The sequence below is a fragment of the Amblyraja radiata genome, chromosome 1 (assembly GCF_010909765.2).
Source record: "Amblyraja radiata isolate CabotCenter1 chromosome 1, sAmbRad1.1.pri, whole genome shotgun sequence".
Taxonomy (NCBI): Eukaryota; Metazoa; Chordata; class Chondrichthyes; order Rajiformes; family Rajidae; genus Amblyraja; species Amblyraja radiata.
In genome coordinates, this window is record NC_045956.1 from 34811108 (window position 1) to 34833564 (window position 22457).

At 49.3% G+C, this 22457-nt stretch overlaps 1 protein-coding gene across 5 annotated transcripts in view; it reads left to right on the plus strand.

The window, feature by feature from the left end:
- The window catches only part of bdh2 (3-hydroxybutyrate dehydrogenase 2), a 55273-nt gene that overhangs the window by 16482 nt on the left and 16334 nt on the right, over positions 1–22457 (plus strand). For all 5 annotated transcript variants that reach the window (XR_004411853.1, XR_004411859.1, XM_033020441.1 and 2 more), the window contains exons 4-9: positions 5757–5853; positions 9252–9360; positions 13910–13970; positions 16448–16561; positions 18519–18577; positions 20241–20333. Coding sequence is in view for 3 of the 5 variants with exons in the window: in XM_033020441.1 (XP_032876332.1) it covers positions 5757–5853; positions 9252–9360; positions 13910–13970; positions 16448–16561; positions 18519–18577; positions 20241–20333 (533 nt within the window). In the remaining 2 variants the exon portion in view is untranslated. The remainder of the gene's footprint in view (positions 1–5756; positions 5854–9251; positions 9361–13909; positions 13971–16447; positions 16562–18518; positions 18578–20240; positions 20334–22457) is intronic.

The following is a 22457-nucleotide window of genomic DNA, read 5'->3' on the forward strand; positions in this document are numbered from 1 at the left end:
CATCTAGCTTGTCCAGTCCTTTTATAATTTTATACGTTTTTATCATCCTTCTAAATTCCGGTGAATACAAGCCCAGTCTTTCCAATCTTTCCTCATATGACAGTCCCACCATCCCGGAGATTAACCTCGTGAACCTACGCTGAACTGCCTCAATAGCAAGGATGTCCTTCCTCAAATTAGGAGACCAAACTGCATGCAATATTCCAGATGTGGTCTCACCAGGGCCCTGTACAACTGCAGAAGGACCTCTCATGTTTGTTCAAAATGTCTATTAAACGTGGAGCTCAATGCTCTTAAGACAGTGGAATTGATTGTAGACTTTAGGAGAGCTCCCCCCCCCACTCACCATCAACAACACAACAGTCACATCTGTGAAGTCATTTGAGTTCCTTGGAACCATCATCTCCAGGGACCTTAAATGGGAGGCCACCATCAACTCCACAGTCAAAAAGGCCCGACAGAGGATGTACTTCCTGCGGCAGCTGAGGAAACACAATCTGCCACAGGCAATGATGGTCCTGTGGCGGCTCCCAAGGGTCGTGCCATCATACTGTTGAACCCCTCGGCATGGGAGTGGTTCAGTCCGGAGGTTTGGCCATCAACCTCGACAAGTGCCGTTTTGGTGTAACCGAGATTGACTTCCTTGGCCACCGCGTGACTGCGCAATGCGCGGTTCCCCTGCCTGACAGGGTCGACGCCATCCGTCGGTTTCCCCGCCCACGCACGGTGCGTGGCCTGCAGGAGTTTGTCGGCATGGTGGCGTTTTACCATCCGCGGCCCACATCATGAGGCCGCTGTATCAACTTCTGGCGGGTGGGCAGAACAAAAACGTTGAATGGACCCTCGAGGCAGGGGCAGCTTTTGACGGCGCGAAGGAGGCCCTTGCTCGGGCCGTACTGCTGATGCACCTGCGGGAAGATGCCCCGACTGCTCTCACGGTGGACGCCTCGGAGTCGGCGGTTGGTGCTGTGCTGGAGCAACTGACGGGCGGAGGTTGGCGGCCCCTGGCCTTCTTCAGCCGGCACCTCAACCGTGCGCAGACAAAATACAGCGCGTTCGATCGCGAGCTCCTGGCTCTGTACCTGGCAGTGCGCCATTTTCGCTACTTCCTGGAGGGCCGCCCGTTCACTGCCTACACGGACCACAAGCCGCTCATTTCGCCCTGGCGAAGGTTTCCGACCCCTGGTCCGCACGACAGCAGCGGCAATTGGCCTACATTTCGGAGTATACAACATCTATCCGCTACATCGATGGGAAAGAGAACCGGGTGGCCGACGCATTGTCCCGCCCCGCTATCAACGCCGTGTTCGAGGTGGCGCCCGGAATTGACTATTCTGCTCTGGCAGAGGCACAGCTCACGGACGATGAGATGCCCGCCATTTCCGGCCTCCGCCTTGAGGATGTCCCTCTCGGTCCTGGGGGAGTGACAATCCTGTGCGATGTGTCGTCCGGTCAGCCGCGCCCCATCGTCCCTGCCACCTGGCGCCGGAGGGTGTTCGAGGTGATCCACGGACTTGCGACAATCCGGGCGACAACGGCACTAGTGGCCGCTCGTTTCATGTAGCATGGTCTGCGCAAGCAGGTTGGCCATTGGGCTCGCACCTGCATTCCGTGCCAGACGGCAAAAATCCAGCGCCATGTCCGTGCGCCTCTCCAGGAGTTTGGTCTACCTCACCGGCGGTTCGACCATCTCCACATAGACATTGTAGGGCCTCTCCCGCCGTCCCGGGGCATCACCCACCTCCTTACAATGGTGGACCGCTTCACGCGGTGGCCGGAGGCCATTCCGCTGGCCGATACTTCAACGGCTACGTGTGCTCGTGCGTTGTCCGCGCACTGGATTGCTCGCTTCGGGGTGCCGGCGCATATCTCCTCAGACCGGGGGCCACAGTTCACCTCCGAGCTGTGGTCACCCATGGCTCGCTTGCTGGGGGTGCGGCTACACCACACCACGGCTTACCACCCGCAAGCTAACGGTCTGGTGGAGAGGTTCCACCGGCAGCTAAAGGCAACACTGAAGGCACGACTCTCCGGCCCGGACTGGATGGACGAGTTGCCGTGGGTCATGCTGGGCATCCGGACTGCTCCCAAAGAGGACTTGGCCTCATCATCGGCTGAGCTCGTGTACGGGTCACCACTCACGGTGCCCGGGGAGTTCGTGCCGTCGGCGCCGGGGCAGCAGGGAACGCCCTCATCCACCCTAAAACGCCTTCGCGAGTGAGTTGGCAGGCTCGCACCCGTCCCGACGTCCCGCCATGGGACATTTCGCCCTCATGTGCCATCAACCCTCAGGGACTGCCCATACGTCTTCCTGCGCTGTGATGCCCACTGGACGCCACTCCAGAGGCCGCACGAGGGCCCGTTCCGGGTGCTGGAACATGGGCAGTCGACTTTTGTCCTGGACATGGGGGGCCGGTGCTGGTCGATTGACCGTTTGAAGCTGGCACACCTGGACATTGACCAGCCGGTGCTGGTTGCCCAACCTCGGCCTCGAGGGCGCCCCCCTTCACGACTCCCTCCGCCTGTCACTCCACCTGTCCTCCCGCCGGTCCCTCGACCATTCCCTCTACCTGTCCCTCCACCTATGCCTCCGCCAGCCCCACGATCGGGAGGAACATAATGAAAGGTGCCTCTCAAAACACTGGACTTCGTGCTTCCTTTTGAGACCCACGCACCACAGTCCAGTTTTATACTGCCATAGTAGAGTCTGTCATCACCTTCTCCATCATGGTCTGGTTTAGCTCAGCCACCAAACACGACATCTGGAGGCTGCAGCGATCGTCCGGTCAGCTGAGAAGGTTATTAAACATAGAAACATAGAAAATAGGTACAAGATGAGGCCATTTGGCCCTTCGAGCCGGCACTGCCATTCATTGTGATCATGGCTGATCGCCCCAATCAATAACCCGTGCCTGCTTTCTCCCCATATCCCTTGATTCCACTAGACAATAGGTGCAGGAGAAGGCCATTCAGCCCTTCGAGCCAGCACAGCCATTCAATATGATCATGGCTGATCATCCCCAATCAGTACCCCGTTCCTGCCTTCTCCCCATATCCACCACCCTCTGAGAATTCCACAGACTCACCACTCTCTGTGAGAAAAAGTGTTTCCTCATATCCGTTCTAAATCGCTTACTCCTTATTCTTAAACTGTGGCCCCTGGTTCTGGACTCCCTCAACATCGGGAACATGTTTCCTGCCTCTAGCGTGTCCAAACCCTTAACAATCTTATATGTTTCAATGAGATCCCCTCTCATCCTTCTAAACTCCTGAGTGACTCCCAGCTGCTCCATTCTCTCAGCATATGACAGTCCCGCCATCCCGGGAATTAACCTTGTAAACCTACCTCAATAGCAAGAATGTCCTTCCTCAAATTAGGGGACCAAAACTGCACACAATACTCCAGGTGTGGTCTCACTAGGGCTCTGTACAACTGCAGAAGGACCTCTTTGCTCCTATATTCGATTCCTCGTGTTATAAAGGTCAACATGCCATTCGCTTTCTTCATTGCCTGCTGTACCTGCATGCTTACTCAGGCCCTGGGGATTTATCAGCCTTCAGTCCCATCAGTCTATCCAACACCATTTCCTGCCAAATGTGGATTTCCTTCAGTTCCTCCGTCACCCCAGATCCTCTGGCCACTACTATATCAGGGAGATTGTTTGTGTTCTCCTTAGTGAAGACAGATCCAAATTACCTGTTCAACTCATCTGCCATTTCCTTGTTCCCCATAATAAATTCACCTTTTTCGGTCTTCAAGTGTCCAACTTTGGTCTTAACTAATTTCTTCCTCTTCACACACCTAAAGAAGCTTTTACTATCCTGCTTTATATTCTTGGCTAGCTTACCTTTGTACCTCATTGTTTCTCCCCATATTGTCTTTTTGGTTATCTTCTGTTGTTCTTTAAACATTACCCAATCCTCTTGCTTCCCGCTCATCTTTGCTATGTTGTACTTCGCTTTAATTTTTACACTGGCCCTGACCTCCTTTGTCCGCCATGATCGCCCCTTTCTCCCCTTGGAATCTTTATTCCTCCTAGGAATGAACTGATCCTGCACCTTCTGTAATATTCCTAGAAACACCTGCCATTTTTGTCATCCCTGTTAATGTATCTTTCCAGTCAACTTTGGCCAGCTCCTCCCTCATGGCACCATAGTCCCCTTAATTCAACTGTAACACTGACACCTCCGATCTACCCTTCTCCCTCTCCAATTGTAGATTAACCTGACCATGTTATGGTCATTACCTCCTAATGGCTCATTAACCTCGAGGTCCTTTATCAAATCCGATTCACTAGCCCCTAGAGCTCTATCTAATTCACTCTTAAATTCATCCAGTGATTTGGCCTCCACTGCCCTCTGTGGCAGGGAATTTCACAAATTCACAACTGATGAAAAAGTTTTTTCTCACCTCAGTCTTAAATAGCCTCCCCTTTATTCTAAGACTGTGGCCCCTGATTCTGGACTCGCCCAATATTGGGAACATTTTTCCTGCATCTAGCTTGGCCAGTCCTTTTATAATTTTATATGTTTCTATAAGATTTCCTCTCATCCTTCTGAACTCCAATGAATACAAGCCTAGTCTTTTCAATCTTTCCTCGTATGACAGTCCCGCCATCCCAGGGATCAAACTTGTGAACCTATGCTGTACTGATCAATCACAAGGATGTCCTTCCTCAAATTAGGAGTCCAAAACTGTACACAATACTCCAGATGTGGTCTTACCAGAGCCCTATACAACTGCAGAAGAACCTCCTTACTCCTATACTGAAATCCTCTTGTTTTGAAGGCCAACATTCCATTAGCTTTCTTCACTGCCTGCTGTACCTGCACGCCAACTTTCAGTGACTGGTGTACAAGGACACCCAGGTCTTGCTGCACCTCCCCCTTACCTAACCTAACCCCATTGAGATAATAATCTGCCTACTTGTTTTTGCCACCAAAGTGGATAACCTCACAATTATCTATATTATACTGCATCTGCCACGCATCTGCCCACTCACTCAACCTGTCCAGGTCACACTGCAACCTCCTAACGTCCTCTTCACAGTTCACACTGCCACCCAGCTTTGTGTCATCCGAAAACTTGCTAGTGTTGCTCCTAATTCCCTCTTCCAAATCATTAATATATATGGTAAACAATGCAAATACATGGTTTTATATGTCCGAACAGTTACTTTGCCTATCCGGCATCTCTACAGGAATGGGTGACGTTTCGGGTCGGGACCCATCAGTCTGAAGAAGTTGCAGAGTAAAGAATTCTGTAGAAGAGTTACATTGGTTAACAACTAGGAGATCGAGTTAAACCTTAAGATAAACATTGGCTCAGATAACTCTAATCTGATAGCCATTGCCCCTAATCCCATCCTCCTTGCATTCCATATTTCTTCTGCTACCTGCTTTGTAACTAAGGCACAAAGAAATGCAGAATCTTGAGCAAAACACAAAGTGCTGGAGTAACTCAGCGGATCAGGCAGCATCACTGGAGAACATGGACAGACGACGTTTCGGATTGGTCTATAGAAAGGGGCTGACTTAAAATGTTGTCTGCCCATTTCCTCCATAGTTGCTTCCTCAGCACTTTATGTTTTGCTTTGTAACTGAGCTGCTCTCGTTCACCTCACCTCAGCCTCAGCCCCAATCCTCACAAAAACACAAAGATTTGTGTTGCTAAATCATGAAGAGTTTTGCAAGATGTTTTGAACAGAATGCATGCATTAACCTGTGTTTCTGCCAAATGTTTTTCTGCCTGACAGGTATTCAAATCAAAGTTCTGGATGTGACTCGGAAGGAACAAATAGAAAAGCTGGCCAAGGAGATCGAGAGAGTTGATGTTCTGTTCAACTGTGCAGGGTAACAAACATCAGGCATCCATCTGAATATAGTTCGTGAATATAGTTTGAAATTAAGCTAATGCTGATCAAATAACAAAACTGTGAAGACGGCTTGTCTTGATTTAGATATTGCATTGCATTGAAATATTCTTAGACCCGTTTTAGGGGAAGAATGGGTTAGTGCAGTAAGTTATTGATACGGAAATATGCAAAGTGCTGGAGTAACTCAGCGGGTCAGGCAACTTCTTTGGAGAACATGGACACAGAGTGCTGGAGTAACTCAGTAGGTCAGGCGGCATCTCTGGAAAACATGGACACAGAGTGCTGGAGTAACTCAGTAGGTCAGGCGGCATCTCTGGAGAACATGGACACAGAGTGCTGGAGTAACTCAGTAGGTCAGGCGGCACTTCTGGAGAACATGGATATGTGACGTTTCGGGTCGGAACCCTTCAGCCTTGACCCGAAATGTCAACTATGCATGTTCTCCAGAGATGCTGCCTAACCCACTGAGTTACTGCGGCACTTTGTATCTTTCCTTCGAAAACCAGCATCTGCAGTTCCTTGTTTAATTCTGAGGCTATGACCTCTGGTCCTAGACTCTCCCACTAGTCAAGAGCGGAACTCGCTATCAAAACATAGAGGGGACAATTTTTTGGCGGCCACGTGCGCATGTGCACACTCACACACACGTGCGAGGTTTCGGAGGCTCAATCCAGCGCTAAATGCAGCTCAACTCTGCCTGTCTCACCGGGTTAACTACAGCCTTGTCTGGACTGACGGGATACCAGCGCTGCTTCTCCGCGCTGGCCATATTTCCCGCAAGCCCAGGAAGGTTGTAGGCTCACCTGACGGGACAGGCAGAGTTGAGCTGGGTTTTGCGCTGCTTCTCTGCATTGGCCCGTCTGATTCCCGGCCAAAGATCCTATAGCGGAGGATCTTTGATGCCGACTTCTCTGGGGGGGGGGGGGGGGGTACTCGGGATGGGACAGGAGAGCGCCGGAGAGTTGAGATCGATCCTGGCTGCGGATGAAGCGACGGTCTGTGCCACGTCTCCCTCCTCCAATCACCGCACTCTATCCTCAGTCCCACCCCCCCCCCCCCCCACTCCTCCCTCCTCCAATCATCGCGCTGAATTATGTCCCGCCCCCATTGCCTGCTGACCGACATCTCTCTCGTCCTCGATCATCAGTCCCACCCCCACTGTCTCGCGGAAAGCGGAGATTTCACCGGGTTTTAAAATCCGGATTACATAAACTTGGAGGGGGATGTCCCCCACCTCTCAAAACTTGGGGGGACATGTCCCCTCTGGACCCCCCGGGTTTTCCGCCCCTGCCACTAGTGGAAACATCATCTCCACATAGAATCATAGAATCATAGAAAGTAGGTGCGAGAGTAGACCACCAGGTCCGTCGAGCCCGCACCGCCATTCACTCATGGCTGAACACTAAACAGACACACTTACCCACAAACAGTAGACACAAGACACAGAACACAAGACACTACCCTCCCCTTTATACCGCTATCACCCCTCTCCACCCCAAGAACCGCGTGATCTCCTGGGGGAGGCAAAAAACCGGATAAAAACCCAGGTCCAATTCGGGAAAAAAATCCGGGAAATTCCTCTCTGACCCCAATCCAGGCGATCGACACTTGTCCAGGAGATCACTCAGGTCTCACTATACTAACCATACCTAGGTCCATATCCCTGCCCTCTCCCCGTAGCCCCTTATCCCCTTGGCAGCTAAAAAACCATCTATTTTTGACTTAAATATATTTAACGTTTCTGCTTCCACTGCTCCCTGGGGCAGTGAATTCCACAAACTAACCACCCTCTGGGTGAAGAAGTTCTTCCTCATCTCAGTTTTAAAAGAGCCCCCCCTCACTCTGCAACTATGTCCCCTAGTTCTAGCCTCCCCGATCATTGGGAACATCCTCGGTGCATCCACCCGATCAAGGCCCCTCACGATCTTATACGTTTCAATGAGATCACCTCTCATTCTTCTAAACTCCAAATAGTAGAGTCCCAGCTTACTTACCACATCCACTATCCAAGCCTATATAATATTGATAATTTTAGCTATATTATTGATGTTTTTGCCATAAATCTGTTAATGTGATAGTTTGTGTTTGATGAGTAAATTCTCGTTGAAGGCCGATTATTTGGTCTTGCATGTGGAATTGCCTGCATTTAGCTCACATCCCTCGAAGACAGATCCAGATCCTAGGTCAAGGTAATTTGCAACAAGCCACAAAAGAGCAGAATTGGAAAGTGCCGAGATGTAAAATGTCTTGGTTGAAGAGATAGCGAGAGGTGAAAGAAAGGAAGGAGCTGAGAAGTGTGGCAGTGTCTGTGTGGGAGCTGACATGGGCTCGCAAACGTACGCCGTGGAACAGGGTACATAGAACAGCACAGCAACAGGCCCATCGGCCCACAATGTCTGTGCCAAGACCAACTCTTACCTGCCTGCACCAAATCCATGTCCCTCCATTCCCTACATATGCATTTGTCTATCCAAAAGTATTTTAAATGCCACCATCATATCTGCTTCCACCACCATGCAGCGGGTTGGGTCAGGACCCTTCTTCAATCTTCTGCAGTCTGAAGGGTCCCGACCCAAAATTTCACCTGTCCATGTTCTCCAGAGATGCTGCCTGACCCGCTGAGTTACTCCAGCACTCTGTGTCCATGTTCTCCAGAGTTGCTGCCTGACCCGCTGAGTTACTCCAGCACTCTGTATCCATGTTCTCCAGAGTTGCTGCCTGACCCGCTGAGTTACTCAAGCACGTTGTGTATTTTTTTGTAAACCAGCATCTGCAGTTTCTGGTGTTAAAGGAAATGAGACACCTCGGGGCACGGGGAGGTTTCAGTTCAGTTTGGGATTTGCTGTAACGTCATCACTTTGTTAGACAACGAGACTGTGGCTGGGCTGGGCTATTTATTTTGTGGGGATTAACTAATTGCTCGGTGTTTGCTGTTATAACCATATAACAATGACAGCACGGAAACAGGCCATCTCGACCCTTCTAGTCCGGGCCGAACACGCATTCTCCCCTAGTCCCACATACCTGCGCTCAGACCATAACCCTCCATTCCTTTCCCATCCATATAACTATCCAATTTATTTTTAAATGATAAAAACGAACCTGCCTCCACCACCTTCACTGGAAGCTCATTCCACACAGCCACCACTCTCTGAGTAAAGAAGTTCCCCCTCATGTTACCCCTAAACTTCTGTCCCTTAATTTTCAAGTCATGTCCCCTTGTTTGAATCTTCCCTACTCTCAGTGGGAAAAGCTTATCCACGTCAACTCTGTCTATCCCTCTCATTGTTGTATGTTTAAGCCCTCCTGTCTCTTCACTGTGAAAGATCAACTCAATGCAGTTCTCTTCCTTTTACTTAATGGTTTGCTGATTAGATTTGTGCACCACGGCACAATTCTGGATTGCGAAGACAAAGACTGGGAGTTTACCATGAACCTCAATGTGGGCAGCATGTACATGATGATCAGAGCCTTTTTACCCAAGGTAGGCCAGACTTCTCGTTCCTGCTCCAACAACAGGTGGAGATGTGATTCAGTGTTTGCATAACCATGTTGTAAAGATCCTCTAACAGGATGTATGATGCAAGCACTTCCCCTTCACTGTCAATAGATTAATAAACAAATAAGATTACACAAGGACAAACAGCCCACCGCGCCCTGGAGCAAAGTTCACATCCAATTTACCAGCTGTTTCTCTGTGATCTTGCTTTTTCATCAGGAACCTCGCCAATTGCTTTTGAACCATGAACCTCCTTGGATGAAATGAATGAGCTGGCAGGGGAGGATCAGTGAATAAAGACAGGTGGATAAACACCCAAACCAGGATGATACATAGAAACATAGAAAATAGGTGCAAGAGTAGGCCATTCGGCCCTTCGAGCCTGCACCGTCATTCAAGATGATCATGGCTGATCATCCAACTCAGTATCCTGTACCTGCCTTCTCTCCATACCCCCTGATCCCTTTAGCCACAAGGGCCACATCTAACTCCCTCTTAAATATAGCCAATAAACTGGCCTCAACTACCTTCTGTGGCAGAGAATTCCAGAGATTCACCACTCTCTGTGTAAAAAATGTTTTTCTCATCTCAGTCCTAAAAGATTTCCCCTTTATCCTTAAACTGTGACCCCTTGTTCTGGACTTCCCCAACAATCTTCCTGCATCTAGCCTGTCCAACATCTTAAGAATTTTGTAAGTTTCTATAAGATCCCCCCTCAATCTGCCAGTTCTCCATGAACTTCTGCGTGTTCCAGTTTAGTTTACAGGTACAGCACAGAAACAGGCCCTTCAGCCCAATGAGTCCGCACCGACCAGCGATCCCCGCACACTAACGCCATCCTACATTAGAAAACCCACGCATGTCACAGGGAGAACGTGCAAACTCTGTACGGACAGCACCAGTAGTCAGGATGGAACCCGGGTGTCTGGCCCTGCGGTACTATGACATCCCCGACTCCCCCCCCCCCCCCCCCCCCCACCCCCCATCACCACCAACGCACAGTAGCAGCAGTCTGTACCATCTACAGGACCCACTGCAGCAACTCACCAAGATTCCATAGACAGCATCTTCCAAACATCCCACCTCCACCAGCTCGAAGGACAAGGGCAGTAACAGCACGGGGACACCACCCGGGCGGTCACGGTGGCGCAGCGCCAGAGACCCGGGTTCCATCCTGACTACGGGTGCTGTCTATACGGAGTGTGTACGTTCTCCCTATGACCTGTGTGGGTTTTCCCCAAGATCTTCGGTTTCCTCCCATACTCCAAAGACGTACATGTTTGTAGGTTAATTGGCCTGGTAAATGTAAAATTGTCATAATGGGTGTAGGAAGCTGGTCGGCGCGGACCCGGTGGGCTGAAGGGCCTGTTTCCGCTCTGTATTTCTAAACTAAACCCCCTGGAAGATTCCCCCCAGGTCACGCACTACAAAGATACATATTGTTGGAGTAACGTAGAACAGTAGAGCAAAGGAATAGGCCCGTCGCCCCATAATGTCTGTGCCGAACATAATGTCAACACCATCTCTTAATCTGGCTGCCCATAATCCATATCCCTCCACCCCCTGTATATTCACGTGCCTATCTAAAAGCCTCTTAAATGCCACTATCATATCTGCCTCCACCACCATTGCTGCCAGCGCCTTCCAGGCATTTCACCACCCTCTGTATATTGTAAATAATATATATCTTTTTTTTCAACTTGCCCCGCACATGTTTCCTAAACGTTGCCCCTCTCACCTTAAAGCTATGCCCTGTAGTAGTTAAGCTATGCTTTCTAGCCAAGATGAATATGCCACTGATGTCACAGACTTCATCAGCGAGTGTGTAGTGGACTAGCTAAATAAGTCAATCTGAAAGTTCCCCAACCATGAACCATGACATTCTCTCCCCAGCGAAGACCAAGTCGGAGCTGTTAAATTCGGGTGATCCTGACCTGCAGGAAGTCTAGGTGGGGTGCCAAGCCGGGCAGTGTTGCTGGCAATAATGAGCCCCTCCCCGGTGAACTCAGTGCATCCTATGCCAGCTTTGAACAACGTCACGATCAAGAAACAGTATTTTGGGTTCAACTTGAAAAATAGACAATAGACAGTAGGTGCAGGAGTTGGCCATTCGGCCCTTCGAGCCAGCACCGCCATTCACTGTGATCATGGCTGATCATCCACAATCAGTACCCCGTTCCTCCCCATTTTCCTTGACTCTGCTATCTTTAAGAGCTCTATCTAACTCTCTCTTGAAAGCATCCTGAGAATTGGTCTCCACTGCCTTCTGAGGCAGAGAATTCCACAGATTCACCACTCTCTGGGTGAAAACGTTTTTCCTCATCTCCGTTCTAAATGGCCAACCCCTTATTCTTAGTTGGAAAAATCCTTATAAAAAGTGAGAAACCACACTTCTCATGTTGTGTGGTGGGGAGAGAAAAGGAGAGGAGAGACCAAGAGAGACTGAACAAAGTGATTGGCAGTGGTGTTGACTGAGAGAGGGGTGAAGACTTGTTGAGCACAGTCGCTCAGTCCTGAAGAGATGCAAATAGAATGAGATGAAGAACAGAGGAGAGAGGGGAAAGTGTGAACAGTGGGTAAGAAACACTGGAATCGCTGAAAATAGTCAGACAACATGGAAACAGGCCCTTCACCCAACTTGTCTATACCAAACAAGAAGCCCATCCAAGGTAGTCCCATTTTTCCACGCTTTGGCTCGTATCCGTTTACACCTGGAAAGAGAATGCTCGAAATACGCATTAAGTCGGCCAGCATCCGAGGAGAGAGGAAATGGAGTTAAATTTACAGGTTAAACTTAATAGACACTTGTACCGGTACATGGATAGAAAATGTTTAGAGGTATATGGGCCAGATGCCGATAAGTGGGTCTAACTAAGATGGGGCATTGTTGGAAAAACTGGACTGAAGGGCCTGTTTCCATGCTGTATGACTCTATAGCTATGGGATCAAGGAGCTGTCATCAGAATCTTCCAGTGTGGTATATTATGGATAGGCTGGTGAAGTATTGACTTCAGAGCTGATCCCTGAAGGCTGGAGATGCTGGATCTCATGCTTGCTTTGGCCCTTGCTGCAAGAGGATGAGACCAATGCAGACAGAGTGGCTGGGGAATTACATTGACCGCTACTGGAAGATCAGGGTCACTCTGCAAAAATAAACACCAGTCTCCTGCAATGTGGTCACTGCATCTGTTCTCCAAAGTGTAGGATACGCTGTCACAAACAACCATTACTGCTCAGTCTGAAGAAGGGTCCTGACCTGAAACGTCACCTATCCTTTCATTCCACAGGTGCTGCCTGACCTGCAGAATTCCTCCAGCACTTTGTGTTTTACTGTACATTCATTTGGAATAATTACAAGTGAATGGTTGCTACAGAGGGCTACAGTCACTTGCCCAGAGTAGGGGAATCGAGAACCAGAGGGCGTAGGTTTAAGGTGAGGTGGGACCACCATGAGAGAGAACAAAGATTGACCCGGGGTGGGGCGCCGATAACTGAAGGGCCTGTCCCATTTGGCGATTTTTTTTTCGGCGTAGTGTCGCCAAAAGATTTTGAACATTTCACAATCCAGCGGTGACAAAAAAAACATTGCGACACTTGAAAAAACACCGCGCGTCAATACGTCATCACGCCGCATCACGCCGCAAATTTTCCGGTGACCTGATACGTCAGTCAATGATGCAGGCAGTCGCCGAAAAAAATCGCCAAGTGGGACGGGCCCTTAAGTGGACCACAAATGGAATAATTTGTGTTAAAATGCAATACTTTGTTACTTTGTGGGCGCCCAAAGAATCTCACTGTTACATGTGACTATAAAGTATCGTTTATTCATTCATGGAGGGAAGATTTAATAGGAACCTGAAGAGTTAACTGTGGTTAGTGTATGGAACAAGCTGCTGGAGGAGGTAGTTGAGGCAGTTACTATCGCAATGTTTAAGAACCATTTAGACAGGACAGGACGGGTTTAGAGGCATATGCGGGCCAAATGCGGGCAGGTGGGACTAGTGTAGATGGGGCATGTTAGTCGGTGTGGGCTAGTTGGGCTGAAGGGCCTGTTTCCACGCTGTGTGACTATGAGTAGTGGGTGATTGTGTGGCAGAGGGGAGACAGTGAAAGGGCGGGTGTTGCTCATCCTGCATTGCGTGGAAGGGCGGTGAGTAAGAGGGTGGTGAGTGGAGAGAGAAGAATGGAAGCGGAGTTACCTGTTAAAGGTGAGGGTCTGGTGTGGATTAGCAGTGAGGGTGATAGAATGTGAAGGATGATGTTCTGAATGAGGATGCTGCTGGGGGAAGGTGAAGACTGATCGGGCTGTGCCGAGTGTGATCCAGATATGGTGTTGGTAGAACAGGTCTGATCCGCGACGTACTCCAGCATTCAGTATATTGGACGTTCCTGCTAAAGCCAAACACCAATTCTAACGGTGATGGCAATGTATGTGGAGATGCCATCTGATTCTGAGACTGAACCAGTCACTCTCCCTGTCTGTGAGCTGGTACTGTGGTGATGTTCCATTCATTCATTTTCCTTTTCAATGCAGATGCTTGCAGAGAAGTCCGGCCACATCATCAACATGTCCTCCGTGGCATCCAGCATCAAAGGTGAATAGTGTACTGGTCTACCCTGATAACACGCGCTTCTCTATAATGACAAACAGTGGGTGCTGCCGCATAGTCCCAGAGACCCGGGATCAATCCTTGCCTCGGGCACTGTCTGTGTGGAGTTTCCACATTCCGACTGTGACCGCGTGGGTTTCCTCCGGGTGCTCCGGTTTTCTCCCACAGGCTGCGCATGTGCCGGTTTGTTTGGCCCTCTGTAAATTGTCCCCAGTGTGCAAGGAGTAGATATGAAAATGGGATAACATGGTGTGAACGAGTGATCGATGGCCAGTTTACCTCGGTGGACGAAGGGCCTGTTTCCATGCTGTCTTTCAATCAGGGCCAGGGGGAGTATGGTAGAGCAAAGAGATCTATGACCACAAGTACATCGTTTCATGAAACTGGCATTGCCTAGATATATGATAAAGAAGGCTTTTGGCACACTGCCTTCAAGCCAGGGAATTGAGTACAGAAGTTGGTACATTATGTTACAGTTGCACAAGACATTTTGAGACTTTGGGCTAGGACTTTATTCCCTGGAGCATAGGTAGAGTTGCTGCCTTACAGCGAATGCAGCGCCAGAGACCCGGGTTCGATCCCGACTACGGGCGGTGTCTGCACGGAGTTTGTACGTTCTCCCCGTGACCTGCGTGGGTTTTCTCCGAGATCTTCGGTTCCCTCCCACACTCCAAAGACGTACAGGTTTGTAGGTTAATTGGCTTGGTAAATGTAAATATTGTCCCTAGTAGGTGCAGGATAGTGTTAATGTGCCGGGATCGCTGGTCGGCGCGGACCCGGTGGGCCGAAAGGGCCTGTTTCCACGCTATATCTCTGAAGTAAACTAAACTAAGACTCTGTGATGCTGGCCTGCTGAGCTTGCTTACCATGGGGTAACTGCAGTGGGTGTCGTATCCCATTGCACTCCAAACCCTGATGCAAATCATGCTGACATTGCAAAATGTTTAATGTTTAAAATGCTGCTCCCTCTTTACATCGTTTATGGATTTGCTGCTCTACCACTTGCACCTCCACTCCTGTCACTGCTTGAACCACCGCTGCTCTTCACAGGGACATTCACCCTCCGAGCACTGGTGAAACCTCGCTCAATGTGGTCTGCCCTGGAAGTCTACCCTTTGGTCTGGAACTCCATCCACCTCTTCAGATCCTGCACCTTATTTAATGTCCTCTAAAATGAACCCCTGTAACAAATCTTGATCGCTCCTGCTGCTGAATTCTTCCTTGGTTTGACATACTTCCAAGAAAGATCTTGAATTATTTCTCTACATTAGAGGCATCATACGAAGATGCATTATGTTGTTTACGAGAGTGTTGACCATTACTAACCACATGTGTAGGACAGAACTGCAGATGCTGGTTTACACAGAAGGGTCTCTACCCAAAACATCACTCATTCCTTCTCTCCAGAGATGCTGAGTTACTTCAGCTTTTTGTATCTAACTAAATGAGGGCAGTTTAACCTTCACGGAGACCGTGTTTCTACAGGGAGTTTGCGTGGAGTAAGCAAAGTTAAAGTGGGGTAGGCTGGATTGGAGCAGTGTTCTATTTGTGGGAAGTGATATAATTGCAGCACCAATGTTCAGTCTGGGAAAATGTCATTGCTTGAAGACATGCTTTGATTGGCTGTGGGGAGTTGGAAGTTGCTAAACTTACATCTTTCCTTTTTATTTTCAGATTGGTTTCGTATTGTTCAATTGTGAAACTGTGCCATCTGTGTCCAGCATGGAAACAGACCTTTCGGCCCACCTTGTCCATGTTGACCAAGGTGTCCCATCTATACTAGTCCCACAAGCCCGCGTTTGCCCATATCCCTCTCTAACTTTCCTATCCATATACCGGTCTAAATGTTTTTAAAATTTTGTTATTGTACCTGCCTCAACTACTTTCTCCGGCAGCTCGTTCCATACACCCCTCACGTCTCAATTAAATCTTTCCCCTCTCACCTTAAACCTAAATCCTTTAGTTCTGGATCATCTGCTCATGTCGGCTACATCACCCCCGTCAAGAAACGCAAGTTAGAAAAAAATGATTTACTTTATAAAACATCTGTTCTGCACACACAAGTGTAGTCACTGGAGCAGCATGGTGGTGCAGTGGTAGATTTGCTGCCTCACAGCGCCAGGGACCCGGCTTTGATCCTGACTATGGGTGCTGTCTGTACAGAGTTTGTACGTTCTGACCATGTGGATTTTCTCCGGGTGCTCTGGTTTCTGCCCACACTACAAAGACGTACAGGTTTGTAGATTAATTGGTTTTGGTAAAATTGTAAATTGTCCTTAGTATGTAGGATAGTGCTAGTGTACGGGGTGATCTCTGGTCGGCGTGGACTCGGTGGGCAGGAGGGCCTGTTTCTGCGCTGTATCTTTAATAATAATGTGTGTGTCTGCACATGCATGTATGTGTGTGAATTTTCGAGAGACCATTTGTGCATTGATTGTTAATGCTCTGCTCTGTTCTTCCAGGGGTTGTGAACAGATGTGTGTACAGCACCTCCAAAGCTGCCGTCATTGGATTGACCAAGTCCGTAGCTGCTGACTTCATTGAACAAGGCATAAAATGCAACTGTGTTTGCCCAGGTCATCTTAATGCTTTTGTTTATTTAACCATATAACAATTACAGCTCGGAAACAGGCCATCTCGACCCTTCTAGTCCGTGCCGAACACGTATTCTCCCCTAGTCCCATATACCTGCGCTCAGACCATAACCCTCCATTCCTTTCCCGTCCATATAACTATCCAATTTATTTTTAAATGATAAAAACGAACCTGCCTCCACCACCTTCCCTGGAAGCTCATTCCACACAGCCACCACTCTCTGAGTAAAGAAGTTCCCCCTCATGTTACCCCTAAATTTCTGTCCCTTAATTCTCAAGTCATGTTCCCTTGTTTGAATCTTCCCTACTCTCAGTGGGAAAAGCTTATCCACGTCAACTCTGTCTATCCCTCTCATCATTTTAAAGACCTCTATCAAGTCCCCCCTTAACCTTCTGCGCTCCAAAGAATAAAGCCCTAACTTGTTCAACCTTGCTCTGTAACTTAGTTGCTGAAACCCAGGCAACATTCTAGTAAATCGCCTCTGTACTCTCTCTATTTTGTTGACATCCTTCCTATAATTAGGCGACCAAAATTGTACCCCATACTCCAGAATTGGCCTCACCAATGCCTTGTACAGTTTTTACATTACATCCCAACTTCTATACTCAATGCTCTGATTTATAAAGGCCAGCACACCAAAAGCTTTCTTTACCACCCTATCTACATGAGATTCCACTTTCAGGGAACTGTGCACAGTTATTCCCAGATCCCTATTTAGTCAGGACTTTGCTGTTTCTAAAAGCTTTGCTAACAGACTCCTCATCTTGGAGCTTGACAACATTTCCATTCCTTACACTTAAATTAATATACGCACACCAAGCCCTGCAATACATTGCCATAGTTATACATGATTAAACTACTATCGTCATAGAGTCTTACAACGTGGCAGCAGGCCCTTCGGCCCAACTTGCTCACATCTGTCGACACTAGTCCCACCTGCCTACATTTGGCCCATATCCCTCTAAACCAGGGGTTGCCAACCTTTTTCGACCCGTTTACCCCAGCAACTTTAATAGCCCATAACAATGTTATTTCACTTATTTATGAACAACTAATGATGAACAGATACCAGAACCAAACACAGTCAGTCAATTAGAAAAAATATGTACAAATCCAGAATCAACAAATTTACCCCCTGGGTAGGTGAAATTTACCCCGTGGGGATAAATTTACCCCAGGTTGGGAACCCTTGCTCTAAACCTGTCCTCTCCATGTACCTGTCCAAATGTTTCTTAAACTTTGTGATAGTCCCTGCCTCAACTACTTCCTCCAGTAGCTCATTCCATGCATCCACTACCCTTTGTGTGAAAAAGTTACCCCTCACATTTGTATTAAATCTTTCCCCCCCCCCCCTCCCCTCACCTTAAACCTATGTCCTCTGGTTCTTGATGCCCCCACTCTGGGCAAGAGACTGTGCATCTACCTGATCTATTCCTCTAATATTTTACTATATTTTAATGTAATGCATTTATCAATATGTTGGCTCTTGAATTAAGTTCCAGATTGAACAAGCTGTTTCTATTGGCATCAAAACTCAGTTTCCCCCTGTCCTGGTTCCCCCACGCTGCATCTATCGCTGCAGATGACTGTGGACGCCAAGGCATTGGGTATTTTTAATGCGGAGATTGACAGATTCTTGATTAGTGAGGGTGTCAAAGGTTATGGGGAAAAGGCTGGAGAATGGGGTTGAGGGGGGGAAATAGATCAGCCATGAATGGCAGAGGAGACTCAATGGGCCGAATGGCCTAATTCTGCTCCTGTGTCTTATGATATCGCTCTCCTGTAGAGTCCCCACTGAATTCAGTGAGGTTGGCCAAGAGTATGGTTAGCATGGGCGGGTTGGGCTGAAGGGCCTGTTTCTATGCTGAATGACGCTGTGACTAGAAGATAACAATGCGGGCGCTATGGAGGGTAATTCCTCATGATATATTTCCCCAGGTACCGTCGACACTCCCTCACTGAGAGACAGGATTCAAGCCCAGCCAAACCCTGAACAGGTACGTAAACCCCAGCAGCACGGGCTACACTTTTACAGCCCCCTCTCCAAGCCCCAGGGCCGCTGGGGGTCACTGGCCTGTGTGTGTGTGGAGGGGCTCAGTGGCAGGCAGACGTAGATCCGTGGCCGGCTACACTCACAGTTGCCAACAATCTATGTTTCTCTTCTCCCCACACACTCCACTCACATCCCCCGCTCTGTGGGACAGTCAGAGTGACAGGAGGTGGGTTAGGCATGTCCACCTGTAACGGGCATGGAGGTGTTTGCCATGCTTCACCTGGCAGGGCATCTACACCCTGCGACACAACATGAGTCCACGGGGAGAGGGTGGGCCACGGGGAACATTGGAGCAATGGGATTGAAGAAGGGTCTCGACCCGAAACGTCACTCATTCCTTCTCTCCAGAGATGCTGCCTATCCCGCTGAGTTACTCCAGCATTTTGTGTCTATCTAAATGTGAAAATATTAGAGCACAGAACAGTACAACACAGCGTCAGGCCCTTCAGCCCACAATCTTCATGCTCAACGCAATGCCAAGTTGCACTAAACTCCTCTGCCTGCACGTGATCCGTATCCCCCCATTCCCTGCATATCCATGTGCCTGTCTAATAGACTCACACAGGGGCTGCGGAACATTTTGAAAGTGGAAGGGCTGATCACCGGCCCCGGGGGTACCCGGTGAGGGAGCGGAGCGACCGAGTGGGGGGTGGGGGGCACAATTATTTTTTGTTGTTGCTCCTCTTCTAAAAACTGGAGGATGATACAGGCCATCCCCCCAACTCAAAAAGTGGGGGGATATATCCCCCATCTCCCCCCCCCCCTCCCTCCCTCCCTCTCGGGGCCGACACTCTCTCTCTCTCTCTCTTTCTCTCTCTCTCCCCCCCCTCTCTCCCTCTCTACCTCCCCCTCTCTCGGAGCCCATGGGCCCTCCCTCCCTTCCGCTCGGCGGCCAATCACAGCGCTTCGCTCACTGCCCCATATCACGACTGTGATTGGCCGTTGAGCGGAGGGGAGGGAGGGTTGGGCGGGGAAGGGGGCAGTCGGTTTTCGCCATGGCTGGTCGTGGGTTTGCCCAAAATTCCCAACGGCAATTCGTTGACCGACTAGGCCGTGGCTGGGTGAATGATGAGTTGGCCCGGGTGCTGAACTGCACACAAAGCCCAGCCGGCGGGCCAGCTGAGGAGTTTTGGCCCGGGCTGCACTAAGTCCAGCACCCCATCCAACTCATGAACCGATGATCGGCCATGAGAAGGTGGTGTCGACGGTAAGCGAAGGTCCAAAAGTCAGACAGCTGGCCGGGCTGCCAACCTATGGGGGCCACTGGCAAGGCGCTGCTTCTGCTGCTGCACTCCATGGGCTGCACTACGTTTGGACGGGTGAGGCGGGGCCGGACGCGGCGCTCCAACCCGACAGTCCCCTCGACCCGAGTAGTAGCAGTCAAATACGGGACAAGGGGCGGTCCCGTATGGGACAACCCAATGTATGGGATGTCCCAGCTAATACGGGACAGTTGGCAACCCTAGTCCACCTCTAGCTGGTGCTGGCAGCTGAGCCAAATGCTGAGAGGCAGCTGAGGAGAGGTCTCTAAACTAAACTAAGGGTCTCCACGTGTGGAAGCGACTCTGCACTGAGGTACTGGGGCACTAATCCTTGCACCCTCACAGGCTCTGCAAGATTTCCTGGGCCGACAGCGGAGTGGGAGGATGGCCACCGCAGAGGAGGTGGCTCATCTGTGTGTGTACCTGGCGTCTGACGAGGTACAGTATGTGGTGGCTGCCTCCCTCTCACTGTGTACAGGGGTCGGGCTGGGCAGGAGACATACTTCACAGGGACACTGCTCACTCACCCAGTTCATGCAGCACGGAAACAGGCCCTTCGGCCCAACTAACCATGCCCACCAAGGTGCCCCATCTACACTAGTCCCATTTGCCTGCGTTTAAGGTAAAGAGGGTAAAGATTTAATCTGAACTTGTGGTGGAACCATTTCACACGGAGGGGAAGAGTCAATGGAATTACCTCCGCTTACCAGCCCCATCTCCTCTGGCAGCTTGTTCCATGCAAAAAGTTGCCTCTCAGGTTCCTATTACATCTTTCTCCTCACCTTAAACCAATGTCCTCTGGTTCTTGACTCCACTAACCCTGCGATAAAGACTCAGCGTCTACCCAATCTATTTCTTTCATGATATTGTACATCTCTATAAGATCACCCCTTCTCCAGGGAATAAAGTCCAAGCCTGCCCAAACTCTCCCTATTGCTTAGGTGCTCACATCCTGGCAACATCCTCGTAAATCTTCTCTACACTCTTTCCAGCTTAACGACATAAATGTATTATCCATTACACCAGGGTGCAGAGAAATTCCTTGGTCACACGAGGCTTCCTGAAGGCACAGTGCACTTACTGTACAATCAGTGGCGGACTGACCAGGGTGTCAGCTTGCCCGATGGCAAGTGGGCCCCTGATGAAGTGATAGCAAGTGATGGCAAGTGGGCCCCTGTTAAATCATAGCATTGTACTTGTGGGTGGGCCCCCTTTGTCTCCTGACAACCAATATTTTTAGACCCAGTCCGCCACTGTGTACAATGACAAGTGTATGGTGAATGGTGTCAGGTTACAAAAAGGGGAAGTACACCGAGATCTGGGTGTCCTTGTTCATCAGTCACTGAAAGTAAGCATGCAGTGAAGAAAGCTAATGGCATGTTGGCCTTCATAACAAGAGGAGTTGAGTATAGGAGCAAAGAGGTCCTTCTACAGTTGTACTGGTGAGACCACACCTGGAGTATTGTGTGCAGTTTTGGTCTCCGAATTTGAGGAAAGACATTCTTGCTATGAGGGAGTGCATCTTAGGTTCACCAGGTTAATTCCCGGGATGGCGGGACTGTCATGTGTTGAAAGAATGGAGCGACTGGGTTTGTACTTACTGGAATTTAGAAGGATGAGAGGGAATTTTATTGAAACGTATAAGATTATTAATGGATTGGACACGCTGGAGGCAGGAAACATGTTCCCGATGTTGGGGAAGTCCAGAACCTGGGGCCACAGTTTAAGAATAAGGGGTAGACCATTTAGATCGGGGATGAGGAAAAACTTTTTCACCCAGAGAGTTGTGAATCTGTGGAATTCTCTGCCTCAGAAGGCAGTGGAGGCCAGTTCTCTGGATGCTTTCAAGAGAGAGTTAGATAGAGCTCTTAAAGATAGCGGAGTCAAGAGATATGGGGAGAAGGCAGGAACGGGGTACTGATTGTGGATGATCAGCCATGTTCACAGTGAATGGCGGTGCTGGCTCAAAGGGCCGAATGGCCTATTCCTGCAAATATTGTCTATTGTCTAATGTATAACCGCAGCAGGGTGCATGTTCACCGTGTAACACCATTACATAGATAGGGCAGGTTTGGAGGGATATGGGCCAAATGTGGGCAGGTGGGACTAGTGCAGGTCGGTGTGGGCAAGTGGGCTGAAGAGCCTGTTTCCACGCTGTATGACTATGACCGTGTTACAGCAGATTGTGTTGGTGTTCGCACAGACAAGGGAAGGTTACGTAGCACTTTGAGCTCTCACTGAGGCAATGGTGAACCTGCAGCTGGAGTCCACAAACTAGCTTTTTACCAAGTAACCTCAGAAATTTTGTTACAAAAATACATTAGTTAAAGATTTAAAATATCGAAATTCACCGGGTATCAAAATATTTGCAGACAAGATGGTTCTGCATGGTAGGCTGTTCTGGAAGGTAGATTGCATGAGAATCATAGAAACATAGAGAATAAGTGCAGGAGGAGGCCATTCAGCCCTTCGAGCCATTCAATATGATCATGGTTTATCATCTAAAATCAGTACCCCGTTCCTGCATTATCCCCATATCCCTTGATTCCATTAGCCCTAAGA